The sequence below is a fragment of the Lathamus discolor genome, chromosome 4 (genome assembly GCF_037157495.1).
Source record: "Lathamus discolor isolate bLatDis1 chromosome 4, bLatDis1.hap1, whole genome shotgun sequence".
Taxonomy (NCBI): domain Eukaryota; kingdom Metazoa; phylum Chordata; class Aves; order Psittaciformes; family Psittacidae; genus Lathamus; species Lathamus discolor.
Window position 1 is genome coordinate 9,642,780 of NC_088887.1, and position 23,500 is coordinate 9,666,279.

General features: G+C 46.5%; 1 protein-coding gene across 1 annotated transcript in view; it reads left to right on the forward strand.

Annotated features, from left to right (window-relative positions):
- ARHGAP31 (Rho GTPase activating protein 31) overlaps positions 1-20,074 on the forward strand; it is a 58,879-nt gene extending 38,805 nt beyond the window's left edge. Inside the window, exons 4-12 of the mRNA XM_065676346.1 lie at positions 3,155-3,238; positions 3,719-3,826; positions 5,493-5,638; positions 7,380-7,578; positions 9,260-9,384; positions 11,421-11,480; positions 12,127-12,753; positions 13,563-13,870; positions 14,779-20,074. Of these exons, the coding sequence (XP_065532418.1) occupies positions 3,155-3,238; positions 3,719-3,826; positions 5,493-5,638; positions 7,380-7,578; positions 9,260-9,384; positions 11,421-11,480; positions 12,127-12,753; positions 13,563-13,870; positions 14,779-17,247 (4,126 nt within the window). The 3' untranslated portion in view covers positions 17,248-20,074. The remainder of the gene's footprint in view (positions 1-3,154; positions 3,239-3,718; positions 3,827-5,492; positions 5,639-7,379; positions 7,579-9,259; positions 9,385-11,420; positions 11,481-12,126; positions 12,754-13,562; positions 13,871-14,778) is intronic.
- Positions 20,075-23,500: the final 3,426 nt, after the last annotated feature.

Below are 23,500 nucleotides of genomic sequence, written 5' to 3' on the forward strand. Positions count from 1 at the left end.
CCAAATTTAAATGAGCATTTCTTACACTTACGGTTGAGTGTGATACTTTGGTCAGCCTGGAACAATTGTGTTTTAACATCTTGTGCCAGCTCTCCAGAATGTTATCTCTTTGGATTGACCTAAAAGGGTGGGTTTTTAAATCTCTGGCTTTTCAGTTTGTCCGCTCGGCCACAAAATCCATTATTCACTAAGTCTGCTCAGTAGGGATTTATAATGGGTAACCCAGCTGACAGGAAGCACAGTCAGATACCAGCAGGAAAGAAAGAAAGAAGACCAATTCCCCAAGGAGCAGCAAACCTGCTAGGAGCGAGTGTATGCGTGGGGTGTCTGAACAGGGAACGGTGGCAGCTGTGCCTCGGCAGAAGGGCACTGGTAGGAGTAAAGGATGTATGCTAATCCCAGCCTGACTCAGTTGGAGCTGTCTCTGAGATGGGATAGGCTCCACTTTGAATCACCAGGGTGATTCAGACATTTGTGGCTAAGGAAAGTCAAGTTCTTAATGACCTGGGGAGGGATTGGCCTTTTGGTCATCACTGTCTCAAGTTCATGGATGGAACATCCCAGTCATGACCTCACTGGCTATTAACTTTTGCAAAATGATGTCCTCTCATGCTCTCCAGCTTGCCATTCTAGTGATGGGTGCTTGTTTCACAGGAGAGACAAGTTGACTCTGCTTAGCTTGTTCTAGCCTGGGCATAAAGGGACCATGTACTCCCTTGAGCAAATCAGCTATAGGAGGCCAAGCCTACCTTCTCTCTGGAATAAACCAGTGCTTATGAATTGTGCACTACCAGCATCACCAGTGGAGTAAATCAAATCCCAAATTACATGAATTCATACTCTGATTAACAGACATGTAATATATGGAGTTATTGGTTCTTCCTGGAATTCTATGCTCTGCTGTAATCCTGAGTTTTGGAGGGGGGCTCGGCTTTTAAATGCACATGTACGGGTCCGAAATGTGTCTCAGAAGTTTGAATGGGTCATGACCTTAAAGAAGCTGATATTCACTTGCTGTCTAAGCATTAAGTCTCTGAGACCTGGAAGTTAAATATGAGAGTGAAAATTAGCACTGGGAAAGAATATACCATGTGAGATCTAATTGAAATCTAATATTTCAGACGCAACACCAGTTGAAGTTTATATTTCTGTCCATAACCATCTTTGGCCAAGGCCATTCATCTGGAAACTTTGTGTAGAGATCACAAAAGTTCTTATACTCAGGATTTCTGGGCTCATTGCAATAGGTTTTGGTTTTGGTTTGTTTTCAAAAAAGGAGCTATAGTTATGGGTAAGAATACTAGAAGGTGTTAGCTTACCTTCAATTTGGGCAAAACAAGTGCATCCGCATGTCATGTACACCAAACCAGTGAGCTCACTCATATTCTTTTGCCAGCATACCAGTGAGAAGTTCAAACCAGAGGTCATAGTTCTCAATTCCCAGTGTTAGGAAATAAAACATGATTCATATCCATCTCTGGGCTTTCAACTGGCAATGTTTGGTTTGCTGGTGGTTGTACATGAGAAGTGGTTTGCTGGGAAAAGGATGGTGACCAGAAGAGAGATGGCAGCCTTATCATTGTGGATGTTGTAGTGACTGACACAAGAAGATGCTTCTCTCATTGTGGCTGGTAATTTCAGGTTCATAATGTTTAAGCAGCGGGTGGTTTGGGACGGGTTATTTCCTTCCTTTCCTGTCCTAGCAGTGCTGACGTCTGTCTTTAGGCAAAGCTTCTGCTTGCAGCGTGGGTCCCAGCATCTTTCTTTGAACTTGCTCCAAACCCCAGTGGCAGTAGGGTGGGCAGGAGCTTCCAGACAGCCATGCATTGGTTGAACTCACTGGTGGTTTGTCCTTCCCCAGCACAAATACTGAAAGGGAATAGCTGAGCAGATGAATACCAGTGCAGTAAACTCCTAGGAATGCAGACCAAAGCTTACAGTGGCTCACTAAGCTCTTGGTCTGTAGGCACTTACTCAGTGATGTATAACCTTGATTCCGTCTAACTTAGTCTAACCCTGAGTGTAAGAATGCATTAATCCACCTGGACAGCGATTTTGCTAAGGCTTCACCCATTGTAAAAGATCCAAACTCACACGAACAATCCCTACAGCTGTCTTCATGTGACAGCCAAAATACTGCTTCTTTTGAAGGATACGAAACATGTATAATCAAGCTGTTTTCATGACACAGGGCTTGAATGATCTTCTTTATTTTTAACACAGTTTCAGGGAAGAAGGGGTCGCAATTTTTCAATTTTCCCATTATTTTAATTTCTCTCTTTCCTTCTATTCCACATATCCCTGCCCAAGTTAAAAAGGAAAAGAGAACAAGAAAAAAGAAAGAAAGAAAGAGAAAAAGGGAGAAAAAAAGAAAGAGAGAAAGAGAAAGAGAAAGAGAGAAAGAGAGAGAAAGAGAGAAAGAAAGAGAGAAAGAGAGAAAGAGAGGAAGGAAGGGAGGAAGGAAGGAAGGAAGGGAGGGAGGGAGGGAGGGAGGAAGGAAAGGAAAGGAAAGGAAAGGAAAGGAAAGGAAAGGAAAGGAAAGGAAAGGAAAGGAAAGGAAAGGAAAGGAAAGGAAAGGAAAGGAAAGGAAAGGAAAGGAAAGGAAAGGAAAGGAAAGGAAAGGAAAGGAAAGGAAAGGAAAGGAAAGGAAAGGAAAGGAAAGGAAAGGAAAGGAAAGGAAAGGAAAGGAAAGGAAAGGAAAGGAAAGGAAAGGAAAGGAAAGGAAAGGAAAGGAAAGGAAAGGAAAGGAAAGGAAAGGAAAGGAAAGGAAAGGAAAGGAAAGGAAAGGAAAGGAAAGGAAAGGAAAGGAAAGGAAAGGAAAGGAAAGGAAAGGAAAGGAAAGGAAAGGAAAGGAAAGGAAAGGAAAAGGAAAGGAAAGGAAAAAGGAAAGGGCATAACTCCTAATTGAAGCTCAGTCCTTAAATGCCCCTCTCCCCAGAACACTGACCACTGTGTCCCAATGTCTGGGAAGGATGTACTGAGGCATGAAATAACAGCGCAGCAGATCTCTCACAAGCTAGCTTCTACCAATAGCTCTGTAAGATAGCAAGAGAGCATTCCCTCTGAGACAGGCTGTCTCGTGTGACCCTCCTTATCTCTCTTCCTTTTCCCCTGAGTGCACTGCCAGGGCGGACTGTTTCCTTTATCTCCGCAGGGAAGCAGTATCCCGCTTCCCCGAGGACGAGCAGTTGGCACGAATTCAGAATGTCATCCAGGAGCTCCCACCATCGCATTACAGGTGAGAACGTGCCCACTGAGCTGCTGAACAGTGTGGCGACCTCCATCACCAGGGAATGCTGCCTGAAACACCACTGGAGTTCATTTCCAGGAGTCAGTTCCCAAAAGCTGACTCAGTATTTCCAAATCTGACAATTCATCTGGCATTTAAATATCACCAAACAAACTGTTGTTAGAGAGCAAACAAGCTCTCCCTGCCTCAGTCTATCACCTTCCTTCCCCATATATGACCCCTTTGGAGGTGCTTGAGCAAGAGCTAAGCCCTCCACCTCTGAAGCATCCCATTGTGTCTCCCATCCACCATGCTAAGGATTGTTTGGTTCATGCCCCGTCCTTGGCTACACCAGAGCAGAGTTGTTCAGGTGTTCACTGCCATCCCCTGTAAATGCTAGTGTTGTAAGTCCTCTCTCCCATCCAATGGCTTGTTGCACCATTGCAGACACTTGACACACTTTTCTTTCTTCATGTGAAACCACTGCAGAACGCTGGAATACCTGATCAAGCACCTGACTCACCTGGCCTCCTTCAGCAACATGACCAACATGCATACCAGAAACCTGGCCTTGGTGTGGGCTCCCAATCTCCTCAGGTACAGTATAAAGCCCAGAGCACCACACTGAGCTCCAATGGGAGCATCAGAACCTGAGCCTGGAAACCCATCCCCTGAGGGAAATGCAAAGACAGGGAAAAGCAGAACAACTAAAGGGAACAGTAGAGCAAACAGCTTTTAAAGGAGAAAAAAATTCTTCCAGGTTGAATAATCTGAGGTTTTACTGAAGCATCCAAGGCAGCTTGTGGGTTTGTGTGTTTCTTATAATAAAAAAGCTGTTATTTGCAAGTTAAGCACATTGATTTAAAAATGAGGAGTTAGCTCATCACTGCGGAACGGAGATGACATTTCTGACAGTGCCAGCGCTTCTGCAGTGGGGTGGTGAGAGACAGCAAGGTTTGGAAGGGAGAGCAACAGAGCAATAATAACACAGGTCTGTGCCCAAATCTGCTTCAGAAGATGTGAGATAAGCTTGGTGGGCTCAAGATGGCATGTAGTGTGAGATCACAAGACCACCAGCTAGTATGTGGTGTTTGCTATGCCTGGCAGTCTGCTGGGAAGAGGTCCAGATAAGATGCAGGCAGAAGTTGGGCTGATACGCTGTAGAGACAAACAGAATGAGAAAAAATAGCATATCTGTGGAAAAAAAGAGAAAGAAATATTTTGTATTATCTTGTTTAAATTCCTTCTTTCTTCATCCCATACCCATGTATTGAGGGAGAGTCCAGGACTGTAGCTGGGCAGGACAGGGACAATAGCAGAGCTGGTGGGGGGAGTCCTGGGGTGGGAGAGGGAAGGAGGGACAATAACTGGAGAGGTACAGGCCTGAAATGCATTCTCTAAGGAGTTATCTCATTCTAAATCACAAACCAGGCAAAACCAGGTTCTGAAAATGAATCAGATGTTGACTCTATTGAATATCACAAAGTGGACCTTTACTGCTGAGGTACTTTCATTCTAGCATCTGTCCTTGTCAAAAAAAAACCCTGAAGTCTGTTTCCTTTTGCAATCTTTAATGAGTACAAGACCCAGGGAGGAAAAGAGAGAAGCAACAAATACAACTTCAGTCTCCTTACCGGGTTATCCTCTTGGCAATGCCCCAAGCTATTATCTAACACACTAGTCATTAACTTTACAAAGGATCCATTGCCCAGAGATAATTTCTTCAGCAACACTTTGGCATGTCAAGATAAGGAATGTTTCTTTGCTGAGAGCAAGAGTGAGAATGTGAGAGAGCAGGAGGGCAGAGAATAGACTACTGGGGCACATGGCAAAGCATTGACAAAATTGGAGTGGGAAAGACCTGAGCAAGGTTCTAAGGGATTTCACTGAGAGATGATTGAAGCATTGAATAAGGATCTGGAGAGAGTGTTTGAAGGCTCCTGTGTTGTCTTTCAGGTCCAACTTTGAAATAGCTAGAAGAGGAGCAAAGAGGAAAAAGAATGGAGTTTGAGAGTCATGGTTTTATCTGCTGCTGAAGGATGTAAAAGCTAAGTGTAGGGGAAATAACACAGGCAGCAAAGAAAATAACAAATGTGGCAGAGAAAATAGGGAAAATGGTTTTTACCAGAGTTAAAAGTCAGAGGGAAGGAGACCAAGAGGTAAACATCCCTGTTCTAAGCCTTGCAGGAAGAAAGCTGCTCTTTCCTTCCCAAGGGCTGTGTGTGGCAATGCTGGGTACTAGTCTACCTCTTACCTCATGCAGGTCAAAGGAGATTGAGGCAGTTGGCTGCAATGGGGATGCAGCTTTCCTGGAGGTGCGAGTGCAGCAGTTGGTGATTGAGTTCATCTTGAATCACGTGGATCAGATCTTCAGCAACAACAGGAAAGCCAGCTCAGCAGAGAACATTGGTAACAACCTCCCTGAACTACTCCACATGTCGCTCGCCATGTATTCCAGCTTTAACTGTATCCCCTTCAACTAATATCTCCAGCACATCAACCCTTACTATCCTCACAGACTCCCCCTAAGACACCTTGAGCCCAATCCCTCATTTCTCTTGTCCTCTTCATCCCTATCTCCAGCATTTTCTTTTTGAATACCAGCCTTCTTCAGCATGCTCTCATTTTGCTCTATGGCTTGTCTTTTGCATGATCTCACCCAACTTTTCCACAAAAGGAAGGATTGCTTCTTAGTCCCTGGTCTAAGTTTTCTCTCAAAGTCCATTAAGCACAGTCTCAGTTCTTCTTTCAGGCTCCCCCAGTTATAATTGCTCATACCAAGAATATCTGACCTGAAACCACCATTATCCACCCAAGTCAGAGGCCACAGTCCAGGATAAAACTTAATCTTGTGTTCTTAGAAGTTATGTCTTGTACCTGGAGACATTTTATGAAAGAGATTTATTTCTTTTCCTGGGACATCAACAGTTTTCCAGAGATGCTGATTTTGTTGCTTAGTGACAGGTTTGTCAAAATGCTTTTAAGCCTGGAAAACGAGAGGGCTTGGATCCACTGTGACCTCTTATCATTTCAGAAATATACATCTTTCTATCTTTCTTTTTTATGCACTGGGAGGACTTTTAATACCTTCAGAAGTGAGGGATTGACCACCTTTCTGCTTTCCAGCCCCGTGTCAGCTCATTTCATACACCTTGCCCTTAACATGTGGCATTCTCTGCTAGTCTCTCCCCAGAGCCTGCATTTCTAGTGTGGTATCCTGCTCGATCCTGCTCTGCTGGTGCCATTGTTATGCCCTTATTTATGCCCTGGCAGAAGTCATGAAGTGAAAAACTGCTCTTTTACTGCCTTAAGAACTGTAGCAAAACACTGGCTAGTAAATTCCAAGTCTTCCAGTTGTACTGCAGGTCACTGGCCTAAAACTTGTCCAGGCTTGCCAAGTGCTGAACATTGCTGGCCTTTAACAGCAGTATGGAGTCAAGAAAGGAACATGCTGATGATCCCAGCTGATTTCTTAGTGGGAAAGTGCCTCTTCACCCAGCCCCTCTGCACAGGCAGTAGTTTGCACTGTGCTTCAGCAGCAGGGCTAAGTACTGAGTAGATTCAAGTCCACTGTGCTTCCTTCATACACCTTGAGGTGGTCTGTTTAGGACAGGGTTGTTATTGTGGTGGCATATGGGAAGCTGTTTGCTAGTGCTCATGTAAGCAGAGAGGACTATTGGTCACACTGCTTTCCAAATGCATTAGGAAGATGAAAGTAATGCTGTTTTTTAGAACAGGCCCCCATTCTGGAAGAAGACAAGGAGAAAGATGTGGAAGTGAGAGAAAGAATTAGCCACCAGGTTTGGATCAGGGACTGAAGTGCTCCTGAATACAGGGAGGAAGGAGAAAGGGGAATATGTGTGAATCCTGGTGGTTTTCAGTGGTGCCTGTCACACTAAAGCATCTCCAGCAGAGGCAGCAAGTCCATGCAATGCAGCCTTTGGCTGGCAAACGTAGCCCCTGCTGGGAATGCACTCAGATGGATGAGATTGCTGGGGAGCTGGAAGACTTATCTGACAAAGAGCCTCTCTCCCTGCACGTGCCACTCCTTTCCCCCCTCTGCAGGAGATATTCCAGTCAAATAGCAGTGTGAAGCTCTCGCTCCCGTCTCTCCTCACCCCAGGCTGGAATGTATGTTCTTGCTTTCCAGAGAGCACATCAGTGGCGAAAAGCCTGACCCTCCCCTCGGCCTCCCTGCCCATGAAACTGGTGAGCCTGGAAGAAGCGCAGGCACGGAGCCTGTCTGCATCCCACCCTGCTCGGAAGGAGAGGAGGGAGAACAGCTTGCCTGAAATTGTGCCTGTAACTGGGTCTCTCTTCCACACAGTTGTTGACCTCCCCGACAGCAAGTAAGTGCCAAGAGGAGTCTAAAGTGCAAACAGAGAAATGCAGGTTCCCGAGGATGATTGGAAATGAGCTTTTTGTTAGTGTGATACCCCCACACCTGCACACATAAACCTACATCCACCATTGAGACAAAATACTGTGCCCTTCTCAAAAGAGAGAAGCATTGCAGTTCCTGAGTTCATAGCTCCATTACTCCTCTTCCCTCCAATGGGCCAGAACCTCCTGGAGGAGGAATTAATTGTCTTTGCATCCTTGTGTCAGCTCAGGATTTGGCTAAACATGGGCTGAACATGGAGCAGGTCTCTCCTACGAGTTCCACCTGCTGGCAGCTGGTCCATGGCGCGCCTGGTGCCATTGACCTGCTTGGCTTCATCACTCTCCGTGTTCCTCTGCACCCATAGCCAATCAATAAGGCAAATGTTCACTTCTAGCATGGAGAGATATTTACATAGTGGCACCTGTGCCAGGAGAAGGGTCTGATTTCAGCTGAGGTTGCTGCAGTTGTGGACTGCTGCCCAGCATTAAGTATTTATCTATTTGATCTATCTATCTGTTAATATATGGCTCCTCTACTGCCTGCTTCTGAGAGATTATAGCCTCTGCAGCAGGAAGCTTATTAATCTACAGACCCATAAAGCACTGAGCAAAGATATTTATTTCCACTTGATATATTAAAGCAAAAAGGAGCCATCTAACAATACTAGCAAGAAGATAACCAGCTTAAGACAAAGGGTGTGTTGCCCCTCTTGAGTTCGTTTTCCTTCCTCACTTGAAGGGAACAGTCCTATCCCCAAGATATTAATCCTTTCTGTTGTGCTGATTTGTGCTGAGTACTGATCTGAAAGAAAAGTGGAACTACAGGGCTAGAAAGCCCATTATAGAGAACAGGGAGACAGGGAGATAAGAGGGCTCTTGTTCTGGAAGAAGGGAGATTGAAGAAGGAGTCAGAATGGGTATGTGAAGGAACTGAAACAGAGCATCATGAAGTAAAGCATATAGAAGAAAACAGGCTTCAGAAGTAGGAGTTTCTTGCTATTTAAAGCTGGGATTTCCAAAGAGACACAGGGAACTGGTGTCCCACTTCCTCTGACAGTTGCGAGAGATACCTTTAAGCCTCTTCCTTTTTGGTTAGTACGTTACACTTGCATATGATCATGTAACATTTATGAGTAAATGAATGTTGGTCTGAGAAGCATTAATAGCTAGTTTGCATTAAGGGATCCTTTTATTTTCACAAATTCATAAAAACTAGGAGACACGTTGACTTTAAAGAATAGCTGTGTGCGCTGAGCAATAGCACTAGTTCCATCACTTCTCTGGAATTTATCTTGTGTTCTGTCATTAAAACCTGTTTAAAAGGTAGTTTTTCTTTACTGTGTTGCAAGGCAGTTTGAGCTTCAGAAGTCTGTCTTCTGGAGACAAGCATGGTTGATTGCTCAGTTAATCACAGTTGATGTAGATGATGCCAGAATCAACTCTCTGAAGAGCCGGCTTAGGTGTCTTTCCACCCATGACATGGTTTAATCAGCAATACAGATAAATCACTTTCAGAAAAGTAAGGCTTGGATGTAAGAAGAAAAGATGGACAATATTGAAGCGAGATAGCCCAGAGGCTTTTGTAGGATATTAAAAAGACAAGAGTCTCCAGGGTTTGGTAACCTCCTGAGCCCTTTTTCCTTCCAGGAGAAAATTATCTACCAAGTCCAAGAAATGGAAGTCAATATTTAACTTGGGCCGTTCTGGCTCAGAATCAAAGTCTAAACTGAGTCGAAACGGGAGTGTCTTCGTAAGGGCACAGAAGCTTTCTGGTAAGAACACACTTTTCAGTTCAGTATTTCTCTCTGCAGCTTTCTCCCGTGGTAGTGATAGCATGGGGCAACCTGTATCCACATGACACTAATACCATTAGACTTGATATAGTCTAATGGGGTCATGTTTATTGCCTGGGTTCATGCAAATCTCATTTCCACATGATGGTGAAAAGAACCCTTTCAGGAGGACATTTCAGACATCTATAGTAAATATTCCATTTTGGTATGTGGTGAGCAGGCTCCTGTAGCTCAGCTGTCAAACTTGGAGACTAGGAAATACTATGTAGGTTTGGATTAGTCCACTCTTCCAGCCCAGCTAGCCTCTGGCTCCTAGTGGTCCTTACACGGCAGTGGGTCAAAGGCTGTCCTTCCACTAAAGGGCATTAAAGAACCAACTGTGTTCAGTCTCTTTGTGAAAAACAAGGCACCAGGAGTGTCCGTGGCTCCTGGCTCTCAAGACTTCGAGGAAAACTATTACTTTTGGAGGTGGTATTTGGAGGAGCACTACCAAACATCGCAAGACTTAAGGTGAAACAGTTAATGTTAGCAACATTACCTACCACCACGTATAAGAGAGGCTGTATTTGGACCAGTAGTGAGTATGAAGCCAAATGCTGGATACAGCTCTTTTTGGATCCCTGCCTTCCCCCATTTTTTACATGTACAGATGGCCTCGCATCGGGTGCCCCTGGCAGACCTCAAAATAGCTCTCCATCCTATTTTGACCACGGGATCACCTTCTCACTTTGATAAGGAATACTCCGTCCTAAAATAGCGCTAACCCAAGGATGCCCAGGAATGACTGGAGCCCAGTGATGGTGGGGGCTGAGCCTTGTTCCAAGCACAGTACTGAGGGACAGGAGGTTGTACATTTTCACCAGCAGGACACAGAAATACACAACTGTGTGCAGAGATTTAGGCGCTGAGGTAGTGTTTTGGAGAAGCAGTGCTTTAGTGCTGCCATGTTGTATTTCTGTGTGTTGTCAGCTTACAGCCTAATGTGAGGAAACAGATGAACTTGCTGTTGAAACTCAGCACATGTTTTAACACAGTTTGTGTCCGTGCACACAAGTCTGCGAGTCATATAAAGCACAAGCTCCACAGCTTGAATTCTTTTCCTCCGGAAAAGCGAAGCCAATGCTCAAGACATCATGCCATATGAACGTAAAAGGTAGCCAGGACTCCATATAAATGCAAAGAGTAGCTGGAGCTTCTTCTGTGCTTCTGTGAGAGTCAGTTCCAGAAGCCTTATTTATATAAACAAGTGAAGCCCTACAAGCCTGCTCGCTTTCTGCTTTACCTACTATGTGCAACATAACAAACAGCAAACTTTGCTCCCAGACATTTTCCAGAGCTCCGCAGACCCTTTCTGTGCTCCTGGAGACTAACTTGTCTTCCTTGCCAGATACATTCCGCCCCTCATCTCCCGTTTTCAGAGTGGTAACAGCTACACACTTCCAAACCCTTCCGAAACAGACCTGTAGAGCGTCTGGTGACAAATGGCACCTTTTTTGCTGGACAAGCAAATCCAGTGAGGATGACCAAGAAAACAGGTTGTGTACTGTCCTCATGCATTTCACAGGGTTTTGCTCATGCCAGCAAAAGATCTTGGGAATGCAATGTAAAAATAACCTACCATTTGCTATCAGGAATACAGAGAGGTGAGAAGGCATTTATGTCAGTTTAGTAAGAAAGCCCCCACGACCAACAGCCTGACTTGATCGGGAATTGGAACATAACAGGTTTGGGGATGCTGAACTGCTTCACAGTGGAGTTGGTGTTGACTGGCTGGGTTAAGTATAGCTCTCCACATGTCCGGCAGGTGCAAAGCTGTTGTTAGCACTAGCAGATCCCCATATGTGTGCACAAGTGTTGTGGGTAATAAGCCGCGTGGTGTGGATACAGAGGGAGAATGCTTGGGAATGGAAAATAACTTTGATATCAGGCTGGCATGCCCGTGTATATGTGTCCTTTGGTCTTTATGGGCAAAGCTGCAGGGCCTGAAACCTGCTTCTAAAACTCATTTTCCACAGAAAAAGCAACTATTCGGCCCGCGAAGAGCATGGACTCGCTGTGTTCCCTGCCAGTGGAAGGTGAGACATCAAGAGCCTATACTGTAAGGATGAAGGATTGCACCTCTGCATTCTCAGCTTTCCCCCATGCCTGCATGGCTGCAGTGTTCTGTTTGCATATCTCACCATGTTGGGTATCTTCATATGCTTATGCCATGGCTGCTGACACATGCCCCCACCTTTGTGTACATGCATTTTTAACCCTTTTCTGTATCTTTTATGTTGGTGCATGTGCCTGAGTGTTACCACTGTGCCTAGCTGCATCTTTATTAGCAATGGGATTGCTTCGATTTCATTCTTGGTTACTCTGGGCACAAAATTCCCATTCCCAAAAGTGCTTGCAATAAGCCAACAAAGCCTAGAGCTGTGGCCTTTGTGGGCAATGCAAGCTAGCCCAAGACTTGACTGCATTTGACTGACATGGCCTTCTAATAAAAGTCTTAGGTGATTTCCACTGAAAGGCATCCTATACAGCCTTGCCTGCCCAGTTTGAAGGAGACCTGAAGGCTAGAGCCTGGAAGGTCTTCAATTCCTGCTGTCCCCACTCCTTTGGGTTAGTCTTGGTGTTCATCAGGGCAGGACTCATCCCTGGAGGGACTGAGGAGGGCTCCTTAGAGGGTAAGGTTATTTGCTAATCCTTTGCTTCCTCCTCTCTTCCCACCCCTAGGGGAGGATGAGAAGAGCAGATTCAAACGGGCAGTGACTACTGGAGGGTTTTTTGTTCCGGTGATGAAGATACGCACAGGAGGCACAGGCAGCTCGTATGACCTCAGCAAGGAGAATGAGTGGGAGCGGGAAGGATCTGCCATGGGGGCCAGAGGAAGCACAGAGCTGAGTGGGGAGAAAGGCCCCCCTCGGACACCACAGGCAAAGTCACCCCCTGAGCAGCTGAAGGTCTTCCGGGCAACAGAAGATGCTGAGAACGAGCAGACTTCCCCCAAAGGTGGCCGCATGTTCTACACTTGTGAAACAAGCACCAAGTCGGGCTTCCCAAGCAGCCTCTTCCCCTTGGAAGCCTCCCCTCGCCACCAGAGGAAAGCCCTGAACATCTCAGAGCCTTTCGCTGTCTCTGTCCCTCTGCGGGTATCTGCAGTCATCAGCACCAACAGCACCCCGTGCCGTGTGCCCACCAAGGAGAAGCTTTCCCTCTCCAGCCTAGAGGAGCTGTCTTCCCTGGTGGCTGAGAACACGAGCCCCTCTGTCTTGGAAGCAGGGATCCACACGAGGACAGAGCAGGTGCTGGAGAGGAAGGAGAGACAGACGGGGACCACTCTGCCAGTGGCAGCATCCAGAGGTGTGTTAAGGAAGGGGATGTGGAGCCTCTGTTGTGCTTCTGGAGGTGCCCTGAAGGTGTGGAGGTTGCTACAGCTTGGTCTCCTTCTTACAAGAGCAATGTGGGTTTTGATGGTAGCAGGTTGGTGGTTGTTGCAGTAATGACCTCCTGTACGAAGATAGGTTGAGAAAGCTGGGGCTGTTCAGCCTGGAGAAGAGAAGGCTGCGTGGGGACCTCAGAGCAGCCTTCCAGTATCTGAAGGGGGCCTATAGGGATGCTGGGGAGGGACTTTTCATTAGGGACTGCAGTGATAGGACAAGGGGTAATGAGTTAAAACTTAAACAGGGGAAGTTTAGATTGGGTATAAGGAAGAAGTTCTTTACTGTAAGGGTGGTGAGGCACTGGAATAGGTTACCCAGGGAAGTTGTGAATGCTCCATCCCTCGTGGTGTTCAAGGCCAGGTTGGACAGAGCCTTGGGTGACATGGTTTAATGTGAGGCATCCCTGCCCATGGCAGGGGGTTGGAACCAGATGATCTTAAGGTCCTTTCCAACCCTAACTATTCTATGATTCTACAATGAGACTGGGGAGGTGTGTGGCCTCCCAGCAATGTCCCTTTGCACCCAGAGGGAGCTCTTTAGCTTTGTTAGTTGACAGTCAGTTGAAACAGCACTGCTTAGTCTCAGTCACAAGTGTTAGTGACATGGTTTAGAGGTGGCCTCGGCAGTCCTGGGGTAACGGTTGGACTTGATGGTCTCAAAGGTGTTTTCCAACTGAGCTGATTCTATGATTCTAAGTAGTTGCATGATTCATTTGTGTTTCTGATCCAGGCTCTCTCCCTGAGGAGCTGGTGGCAGCCAGGAAACCCGAGTCCTTAGAAACTCCACAGCCAGCAGCAGAAAATGAGATGTTATGTGGGCAAAGCAGCACCAGCAGCCCCAGCAGCCCCCAGCAGTCCTCAGAGCAGAGTCCCACCTCAGAACAAACACCAGCCTCAGAGGTTCATAAGGGGCCGCTGCCTGCAGACAAAGCAGAGCAAGGACAGCTCAAGACAAAGGATGTCTCCTCAGAAGGCAGCTGTGGTCAGCAGGAGATCAAGACAGCCAAGACAGAAGAAGAGTCATGCTTTAGACATGTGGTAAGGAAGAAGGCATGAGGAAAAAATGTGGGGGACAGTGTCAAGGTGGTGACTGGGAGGTTGTTTAGAGTTTCACTGTGTGTCCATAGTCATGAAAACTCAGTCTATGACCTAGACTAAGCAGAGTCAAGAACTGATCATGTACTGATTTCCCTTCTGTCCACATCGCTATGTGGTGATTTACTTTTACACAACTACCTTCTGTCCCTTTCTTGTCTTCTTTTTCTGTAACTATATGATTGCAGTCAGTGCAATCTGTCTGCTCTGAGACTCTCCAGATGTGAGACTGTCCGGATGTCTGAGCATTTTGACCAATGGTCTCTGAATTCCCCTTCTATTTTTGCTGTCCCATTTGTCTTGGACAGCCTGAACAGTCCTTTTCTCTTCCATTCTATACACGTTATTTATTATTGTTATTATTATTACTACTACTACTAATATTATGATTACTATTACCTCCTCTGTATCCCTAGCAGAGCTTTTTCACCAAGTTTCTTACAGCAATACTCATCTCTGGACAGCTATTTAAAGATCTGTTGGCATAGCTCCTTGAATAGATTATTCATTCCAGTTTGTGTACGATTTGGGAATGCAGATCCTCTGGCAAGGCCAAGAGAGCCTGAATGGGAAGAGCTGAGACATTCCAGCTACTCATTCACCTCACTCTCTCAGCACATCTGTCCAGGCCTCATTTTGGCTGCACCTCACATCTTCCCCTCTATAAACCCACTTGTTTATAGATGTGTTTCCTTCCTTTGACTGGTAGCAGCACAAGCGTCTGTTTCTGTACCTGTAAGTGTGCTCATCCAGGAGCCTGTCTATTCTAAGAGGGCTGTTTGAGGAAGATGGAGGGATATTTGTTGGTAAGATGTGAGCTGCCAGCTCATGGCACTTCTTCTGTTTTCCAGACTGAGGAGGACCCTGCCAATGCCCTTCTAGAACCGCTGTGGCCAGAGATACAGCAGGAACTGAAAATCATTGAGCCTGAAGAGGAGCTCTTGCTCTTGCCAGCCACTGTCCCCAAGATGGGTCTGATTTCTGAATCTTCTTCTTCAACACAAGCAGATAGTTCTTCCTCTGGCCCAGGGCAGAGTCCAGCCCTGTCTGAGCAGAAATCTGCAAGCAGAACACCACAGATAACAACTCAGGTGCCTTTATTTGGTGCCACCAGCATGGAAGAAGAAGACAGCCTCCACAGGGGTCAGTCTGATGTGGCTGCACAGCAGAGCTGTGCTGCAGCCCTACCCAAACTGGGTACTTCTTCAACTGGCACAGCCACTCCGAAGAACCACCACGCAGTGGTGGACAGCCCGAGTGAATGTCTCACTCCTCCTCTGGACTGGAAGCTCTGTGGTCAATCAGAATTTAATGAGGTTGCTCCAAGTGATGGATTTTCTTGTTCCAAAGGAGCATGTCCAGAGTCAAGGAGAGAAAAAGATAGCACTTGCCAGCTGCAGAGGGAAAAGGATGGTCTTACCAGAGGCCAGGTTCAGAAGGAGAAGCCTGAAATCATGACTGCTGATGAAAGGGACACATTCTGCTCCAAGGCACTGAGTGGAGCTGGAATCCAGGAGCTGAAGGAGGGCAATGCTGTTAGCAGAACCCATGATGCTGGTGACCAGGATGATGAGGATACCTGGACAGATAATGTGCAGAGCTTAGAACTTGTGGAGCCATGGGAGGATCACCAGTGGGTTACGAGCCCACTCCATTCCCCCACCTTTAAGGACATTCAGGAGAAGATGATACAGGAGTTTCATCCACAGAGCCAGAGAGCAGAGACAGGTCTTTCTCTTAGACCACGATTCAGTCGCAGCCTCTCCCTGGACAGTAAAGACACAGTGATGAGTCTGTGGACTATCCCGTTCTCTTTCATAGATGCCACTAACCAACAGCAGCCATGCAGTGACATTCTGCCAGTGACTTGTGAGCTGCCCAAGACACAACCCATCTCCCCGCCTAGTTCGGGCAAAGTTAAGCAAGGTCAGAATGGCACAAGTCCTCCAGAAGAACCTGCCAAAAATGATGAGCTGAGGTGCCCCCTCACCAGGGAGGAAGCACCAGCTGAGAAGGAAGCACCTTCCAGAATCCTTCTTTCACAGCCAGAGGAAAAGAAAGTGGATGTGAGCAAAGAAAACCCTTGGAACTCAAAGCTTGAACTGCCTTTACCATACCAAAATAGCTCAGGCAGCTCTTCACAGGCAAAGAACATAGAGGAGAAGTTGTCGGTGTCTCAGGACACTGCCCTGGGAGGAGAGACTGTTATCAAAGCATTGTCCTCTGCCACTGACTCACAGCTGAGTGGTAAAGGTGAAGAAACACCTCGTAAAGTGAAGACTCGGCCATCATCCCTCAACTTGGATTCACTCCTTCCAGCCCCAGATTTCTTCACATTCGAGAGCCTGTCCATGCCTTCTGCCCCTGGGAACCTCCTGTGTGGGCAGAAGGAAGTGAAAAGCAGTGATTCTGTCCCATCGCTGCCCACTTCCTGCCCTGCTGCCAGTAAAAGCGTTACTTGGGGGTCTCATTTCAATGCCCATGTGGATCTAGACTTGGATTACCTAGCGGTAGCCCATGCCACCACTGGCCGTCGTAACTCTGCCCCTGTCAGCGTGTCGGCGGTCAGGACCTCCTTCATGATTAAGATGTGCCAGGCTAGAGCAGTGCCTGTGATACCGCCCAAGATCCAGTACACCCAGATCCCCCAGCCTCTGCAAGCTCAGAACGCTGCTCCTCCAGCTGAGAAGAAGGAAGCAGAAGCCAAGCAGGCAGTCAGGCAGACTCAACGGGTGGCATGGAGCCACTTGGAGACCCCCAAGAGCCCTTTGGCAGAGAAGAAAGCCAAAGCAGAGAAAGAAAACAGTGACCCAGCTCAGAAGGACTCAGCCTGCCCTTGGCACAGCAGCCTCGGCTCTCCTCTGGAGCCATCTCAGTCCAGTCAGTACCCTGCTACGGACGCCCCTGTTCTGCGCCGAAAGCGCACCTCCGAGGGGGAAACAGCGGGAGATACCCCACAGTCCTCAAAGATGGAGAGGCCATCTGGGTTCTCCAAGCCTTCCTATAGGTCTAGGCCTGGGAGGCCACAGAGTCTGATTCTCTTCAGTCCCCCTTTCCCCATCATGGACCACCCCTCCTCTTCAGCAGACTCCAGGGTGTTGCTATCACCCATAAGGAGCCCTACGCAGACCACCTCTTCGAGCCCCATTTGTGGAGATCTGTCTGAGCCTTCGCGGACAACACCTGAGGGGGTGACGCTGCGGAACAAAATGACCATCCCCAAGAATGGCCAGAGACTGGAGACCTCCACCAGCTGCTTTTACCAGCCTCAGAGGCGCTCTGTGATTCTGGATGGACGAAGTGTGAGGCAGATCGAATAGCAACTGCCTCTCATATTCCTTTTTCATAGTGGATGGGATAGGAGTGTCCCTGACCAACTCTGCTGCCATTTTGCTGTTGTTAGAACTATTTTGTGCAAGATGGACCCGAATCCTTTAGGGTTTCCTGCAAAGCATTTTGCTATGGAGGTTCATAGTCTTTTTGTCTTGCTTCTCCTTCCCTTTCTCATCCCTGCCTATTCCCTCACCGTCTGCTTCTTTTTTGCAAGCCAGTCCCAGGGAACTTGCATTTCCTCATAGTCATTGTCTAACAAAGCCCTGTAAAAGTCCCATCCTCCCTATGAAAAAAACAAAAAGAAAAATAAATCTTGGTATAATTAGAAAGTAGGGCTGGGGGGAAACATTGTTCCAAAGCACTGCAGCCCATGGTGCAGGGGCACAACATCTGCTGAGGAGGTAAGTCCAGATGTTTGGGACCTTCTTCCATTGTTTCCCAGCCACCAGTGAAGGACCATGCCTATCCATCCCTATTGTCTGATGTAGACAGTGTAAATCAACAGTGCAGGAAGCTGGGCATAGCTGAAGAGGAAGGTGAAGCTGGCATGAGCAAGTCATACAGGGTGTAAAACACCCAAGGATGTTGCAGTGACAAACCTGCACCTGAAGGTGCTGCCTCCAGCTCTGTCCTTGCATCAGAGATGTGCTCTTTCCAGCATGAGCAAGGGCTGGAATGGAAGCAGCTGGGCAGGAAACACCTAGCTGTTCCTTTAATCTCCCAAATCCAGCTCATGAGCTCTGTTGTGCTCAACCACACCTCCCTGGGGCAGACAAGGTCCATGTGGCTGGGGAATGAGTGTGAAGCTGACTGTTCAGTGGTAGAGACTTCTCAGTGAAAGCAAAGACACAGTCTTAACAAAGGCTAGAATCAACTATTTCCATCATTGCTTAAAGGCAGATGACACCTCTGCAACTATCTCCAGCTGTGCTCCACACTGCCAACAGCAGGGAAAAACAAGAGCATCTTTTGATTCACATGGCCTTGGGCTATTGCCCTCTCCCACCCTCACTGACTTATCTTTGACCCTTGGTCTTTCATTGCCACTGTGTGGCATGTCCCCATGTGCTTCTTCCTTTAAACCTCCTCTCCTTGTGGTTTTACACGGTTTCTTTGAGACCACAGCTGGTTGTCACCTCCCTGGTCTTCACTGCTTTCAGATGGGTTAAGATTATGGCAAAGAGGATGATGTTTAGGACTGCGGAACAGATAATGAACAATCCAATGAGAGGGGGATTTGAAGTGAGTTAAACTCTTTCCTGAAGGGTTGTTATTGTTACAGGCAAATACACATTCATATAAGCAACAGATGCCACAGAAACAGAATTAAAGGTTCCTTTGTAAAGCCTCTAACTCTACATTCACAGCAGGCTCTCTGTTGCCTGGTATGTGACCGGGGGTGATTGCAGAGGCACGTACAGCCTGTGCTGTCTCTGCAATTTAAGTGCCACTGGAGACCACAGAGGAGATGGGAACACAGGTGTTGCTGCCAGCACCGAGATTGTCCCTGTAATGGTGCTTGCAGGGGCCATCATTCATGGGGAGGTCTGTGTCTGTAGGCCCTTGGGTGGGTATTATGGGCTATAGTTTATGAAGTAGCTGAGCATCTGGTAGGAAGTGCTATAGCCACCACAATGAGTGTCAGTCAGGATTTCCTGAGGGATGTATGTTTAGGGCTTTTTTTTTTTGTGAAGTACTGGCATTTTTAAACTGTTAGCAAACCCTTGAGCTCCTGGTGGGTACTGAATGTGTCACTTCGTGTGTCATTGTGGCTGGAGGGCTCAGAGCCTGTATGGTGCTTTCTCTGCACTCTTTGATTGCTAAAGGAGGGAGATGCCAGAGTACTTTTGAGAAGTTCTGGTCCCACAAGTGAAAGGAATGTATCTTCAGCAGAATTTTCTCCTGGAATCCAAAGGGAGTGTGAAAAAACAGGAGGGCTTTTCCCTGTCAGTGCTTGCAGCTTTTGATCCTCCCCGCTGCACTCCTCGCTTGTGCATAACGCCATGTGAGAGGGAACAGAGCAGAGAATGAAGCCCATGCTGTCAGTGTTGTGGAGGGAGAATATTACACCAGACAAGAGCCTGGAGCTCTTGTTGCAGGTCCGTGTTCTTTCACAGATTGCAGCCTATGCTTTACCTGGGCACGCCGTGGACGGCAGGTCCAGAATAATCAGCTTCATGACAATTGTGCTTTCCCTCTCCCTGACCATAAAATACCTGTGAAGCCTCCCATTAAAACTAGGGGATTGCCAGTCCTCAGTGCTTCTTCATAGCACAGCTCTGCTCGGCATCTACATGGCACCCAAATGCCTTTTTTACCTCCTCATGGGAAAGCTTTCAACCACCATGGCTGAGTTAATGGCAAATGACATGAGAAGATGTGATACGAGGTATTGTGGTAAGGTATAGAGAAAGTAAAAGGTATGGAAATGATGCACAGAATTTTTTGGCATCAACAGAACAGTTTACTTTGGATGGGGATTTATATTCTCTCCGTTCCTAGAAGTTTTATCTGCCAAGGCATCTGGAATGGGGCCAGCAAAGCTCATGGAGTAATGTGGAAAGGAAAAGAAAATGTGATGAAATCTTGGCACCTTGAACCAATTCTTCTCTTTTTTATTTTCCCCCTCCTTATTCTCATATAAGCTGATCTGTGAACAAGAAATGAGGTCTGGCAATTTGTATATAATACACTGTCTTAATTCTTAACAGCGTTCCAGTAAGTAATAGTGCTTTTGGCATAAGCGGCCAAATTCCTGCAAGAGAAAATGACTCTAAATCTTTACTTAATATTAAAGATCAGCCTCAGCTAAAATCTGCATCCAGACTATACTTTTTGAGGGTGTTTCAGAATTCGAACTCAGAGCCAGGTCCTGCGTTTTAATGAAGCAGAGATTCTGCAGTGGCATCTCTATTTCATAGCTCGATCCCATCTCTATCTACAGTTACCTGCAAAGCTGAGAGAGTACTTGCCGAGAGTACTGTGCAAGGTGCACCACTGCACCGAGGTCACCATTCCCAACTCCAGACTCAGACTTCTGCAGACTTTGTAATGCTTAATGGTGGGTCCATGTTAATACTGATAGCTGCAGGATCAGAACTTGATAGAGAGAGAGCCAGAAGATAGGAGCCATCTCCCATTGAATAGTGCTGAACGTGTGGTTGGAGCTTCCTGAGGTCCAACCTTATTAAGAGATTCCTGAGGTCAGCTTCAGGGTCAGACCCAATCTCATCTTTGCTTCAGAGCTATTAGCTTGCTTTCTGCTATCCTGCATCAGCAGACTGAACCTGTGACTGGAAGCAATCCTGAAGTTCAGGGGTTTGCAGTGGTACTTTGTGGGTACCAAACTCCTGCCCTCCAGCACGACCCTGCAACACTAGAGCCTTTAAGAAAGGGTTTGGGTTCTTTTGCTCGATTTTGGGTTTGTTTGGGGGTTTATTGTGTGTGAAGTATTATGGAGAGGGACAGATTGTTTTCTGGAAGATGGGTCTGCCCAGAATTTGAGGTTTTGTGTACAGGAGAGTTAAGTCAGGTGTTCTTGGCATTATGGAAAGACTGAACATCATTTGCAGCTCTACAAGGATCATTTCAGGGACCCTGCAGTACATTTTGAAGAGTGTCAAGGCTGCAGATGGCCCCAATCTGTCATGACGTGGTATCACCAACATGTTGCTTGGGGGCTTCCACCGATGGGAGACAAGAGACACTTATTATTCCCATGTAGTCAGGCAGTTTGTACAGCTTCTGTTAAGAATAACCCAGAGTGAAATGGCTGGGCTGTCAAAGATGAGAATCCCTTGATGGAAAGGAGGGGCATGGAGAATGTTAGCTCACGTGGGAGCTGCTTTATTGGCAGGAGAGTAAACAGGAGGATTGTATTTTACCTTATAAACCACATTCCTCTGGCCTGTCTATCCCATGTTATCACTTCAGAAGGACTGAAGCACTTCTTTTTTTCACCTTTACTGCTTCAGAGGAATTTAGGTCTGTATCAGAGAGCATCCATAAAACCCTGCAACATCTTCCCTCATCCAGAGTCCAAATGGTGCAATCAAAGTATTGTTTCTTTCTTTATGAATTCTGAAATGCCTGTAGTGGTGAATATTGTGTTGAATTTATATATATATATATAAAAGAACATTTTATATATATTAAAATGGAAATTTAATTAAAATGAAGGAATTGCCTTAATAGAATCCTGCACATCTGTGAAATGGGCTCATGCATGGAACTGGTTTCTGCTGCAAGTTTTGTAGTACTGAGGGTATGAGATCAACTGGCTTTTTGCCCACAGAGGACAAGCTAATCTGTGGTGAGCAAAAGGCTTGAATCTGCCTTCCTGATCACGATCTTGTCCTGAGAGAGAAGAAGTGAGATCAGCACACTCAAGAGTGCAAGGACTGATTTAAGTTGCCACCACAAGCATCTCCCCAGTCCTTGGAGGTGCAAACAATCTACTGGAGCATGTATTACCTCTCAGGCATGCCCAGGTTTTGCAGTCGTCCTTTTGCTTCTCTCCATTTCTAGGGAAAACTAATCTCTAGGGGAGGGGAGAAGGTGTAGCTGATGCCTATTTGGTTTAGTTTTGGCTTGCTCCTAATTGATGTAAAGGCTCAGTGATAACTAATCCTGCTCCAAGCAAGGAATGGAAAGCTTGCCACGGAGCTCAACTGGAGATGCAGCAGGACTTCAACAGCCCTGGAAAGGAAGGGTGGCAGGAGGCAAGAGCTTCCTGAGGGCTCCATGCAGCAGACCAGACAGATCTTAGCTCTTGTTCTTGCAGGCACTGGTCCCCTTTGAATTATTCTTTGCTGCCAGGTCAAGGGAAGGGCTGGAAGTCAGACACTGTGAAAAGGACTGTCCCCATCCCACTGGCCCCGGTTGTGATTACTTCTCCTGCTAGCTCTGAAGGATTGTATTTTTGTTTAGCTTTGTTCTCTGTGTGGACTTGCCTGCCTTTGTGCCTTTGCTTTTAAAAAGAAAACAGACACAGAAGAAAGATGTTTTGCCAGGTCTCAGCCATGAGATTAAACTGGAGTTTTTATAAAAACAGACCTGTGCCCTAGTGATGTTTTGGAACACTTTCTTTTTCCTTTGGATTTGGTTTATGAGTGCAGTGCAAATGCATTTGTGTTCCTCTGACGTGGAGTTTGAGTCCTTCTGGTTTTGTGTGAGTGGCACTAAGTTGTGTTTGACTGTGTGGATGAAGGTTAGAACCTGATCACATGCTTTTCTCACTGTAGAATGACCAAAGCATCTGAAATGCTTTCTGATTTCCAAGGGTAAAATTCATCTTCTTACCATTTCCAGCTCTACCAGGCTGAAATTTCAGTGGTGCACAACCACATCCTCCTATCTAGCACATCTCCTGCAGAATTCTGCCTTGCCTGTGATAATGTAGAGCAGCACTGAGTACATAAATACTCTGGGATCCCAGTTCTTGTAGAGGGGAAGCCAAGATGGAACAAGCGAAGCTACTGTGAAGCCTCTGCTGTAGGCACTTGCGTTGACTTGTAAAGGACAAGCAAGAACTTAAGTAAGTTCCCTGGTTCTCTGGATTCTTACAGTGCCCTTGTTGACCCAATCTCTGAGCTGTAGCCTGGAAGTGAATTAGTATTAGTATCTACCTGTTATTCTACCCTGGGGTTGCAGCCACAGTGGACATACCTGCAGTTCAGCCTGCTCTTTGTTCTCCTTAAAAACCGGATGAATCCTTAGGTTACATGGGATACTTCTTGTTCCTCCTCAGCAGCTGAATTCAGGGCTTGACTCCCTTTCCTACCTCTTTCATGACTTCAATTTCCATTTAGGAAAATGCCTGGGTTGTGCTTCCTGCTTATCATGGCAACTGGCACACAAAGTGAGGGAAAACCATGCCTGTTGAACTCTGAAATTGTTGTTAGTCATAGCCAACTATTACTGCTGTATGAGAAACTGTTTTTGTACTCTTTGTACCACAGAGTCTAGCAATGACTTGGCCATAAGACAAGTGGAGAATCTCAAACTTCTCCCCAGCATTCCCATGGTTATGAAAAACAAGTAAAAAGCTCCAGTCAGCACTATTCCCTAAATCAGGGTGCTTGAACACATGGAAGTGCTTGAACACAATTCCAGCCAATTTCTTTTGCCTTCTTTCCCACCACCACCAGTGTGAAAGTCTGACTCAAGACAATCTTTTGTGTATGTTGCATTGGAAGCAACAGTTATAACATCTTGGATACTTTCAGCTAAGCCAAAACC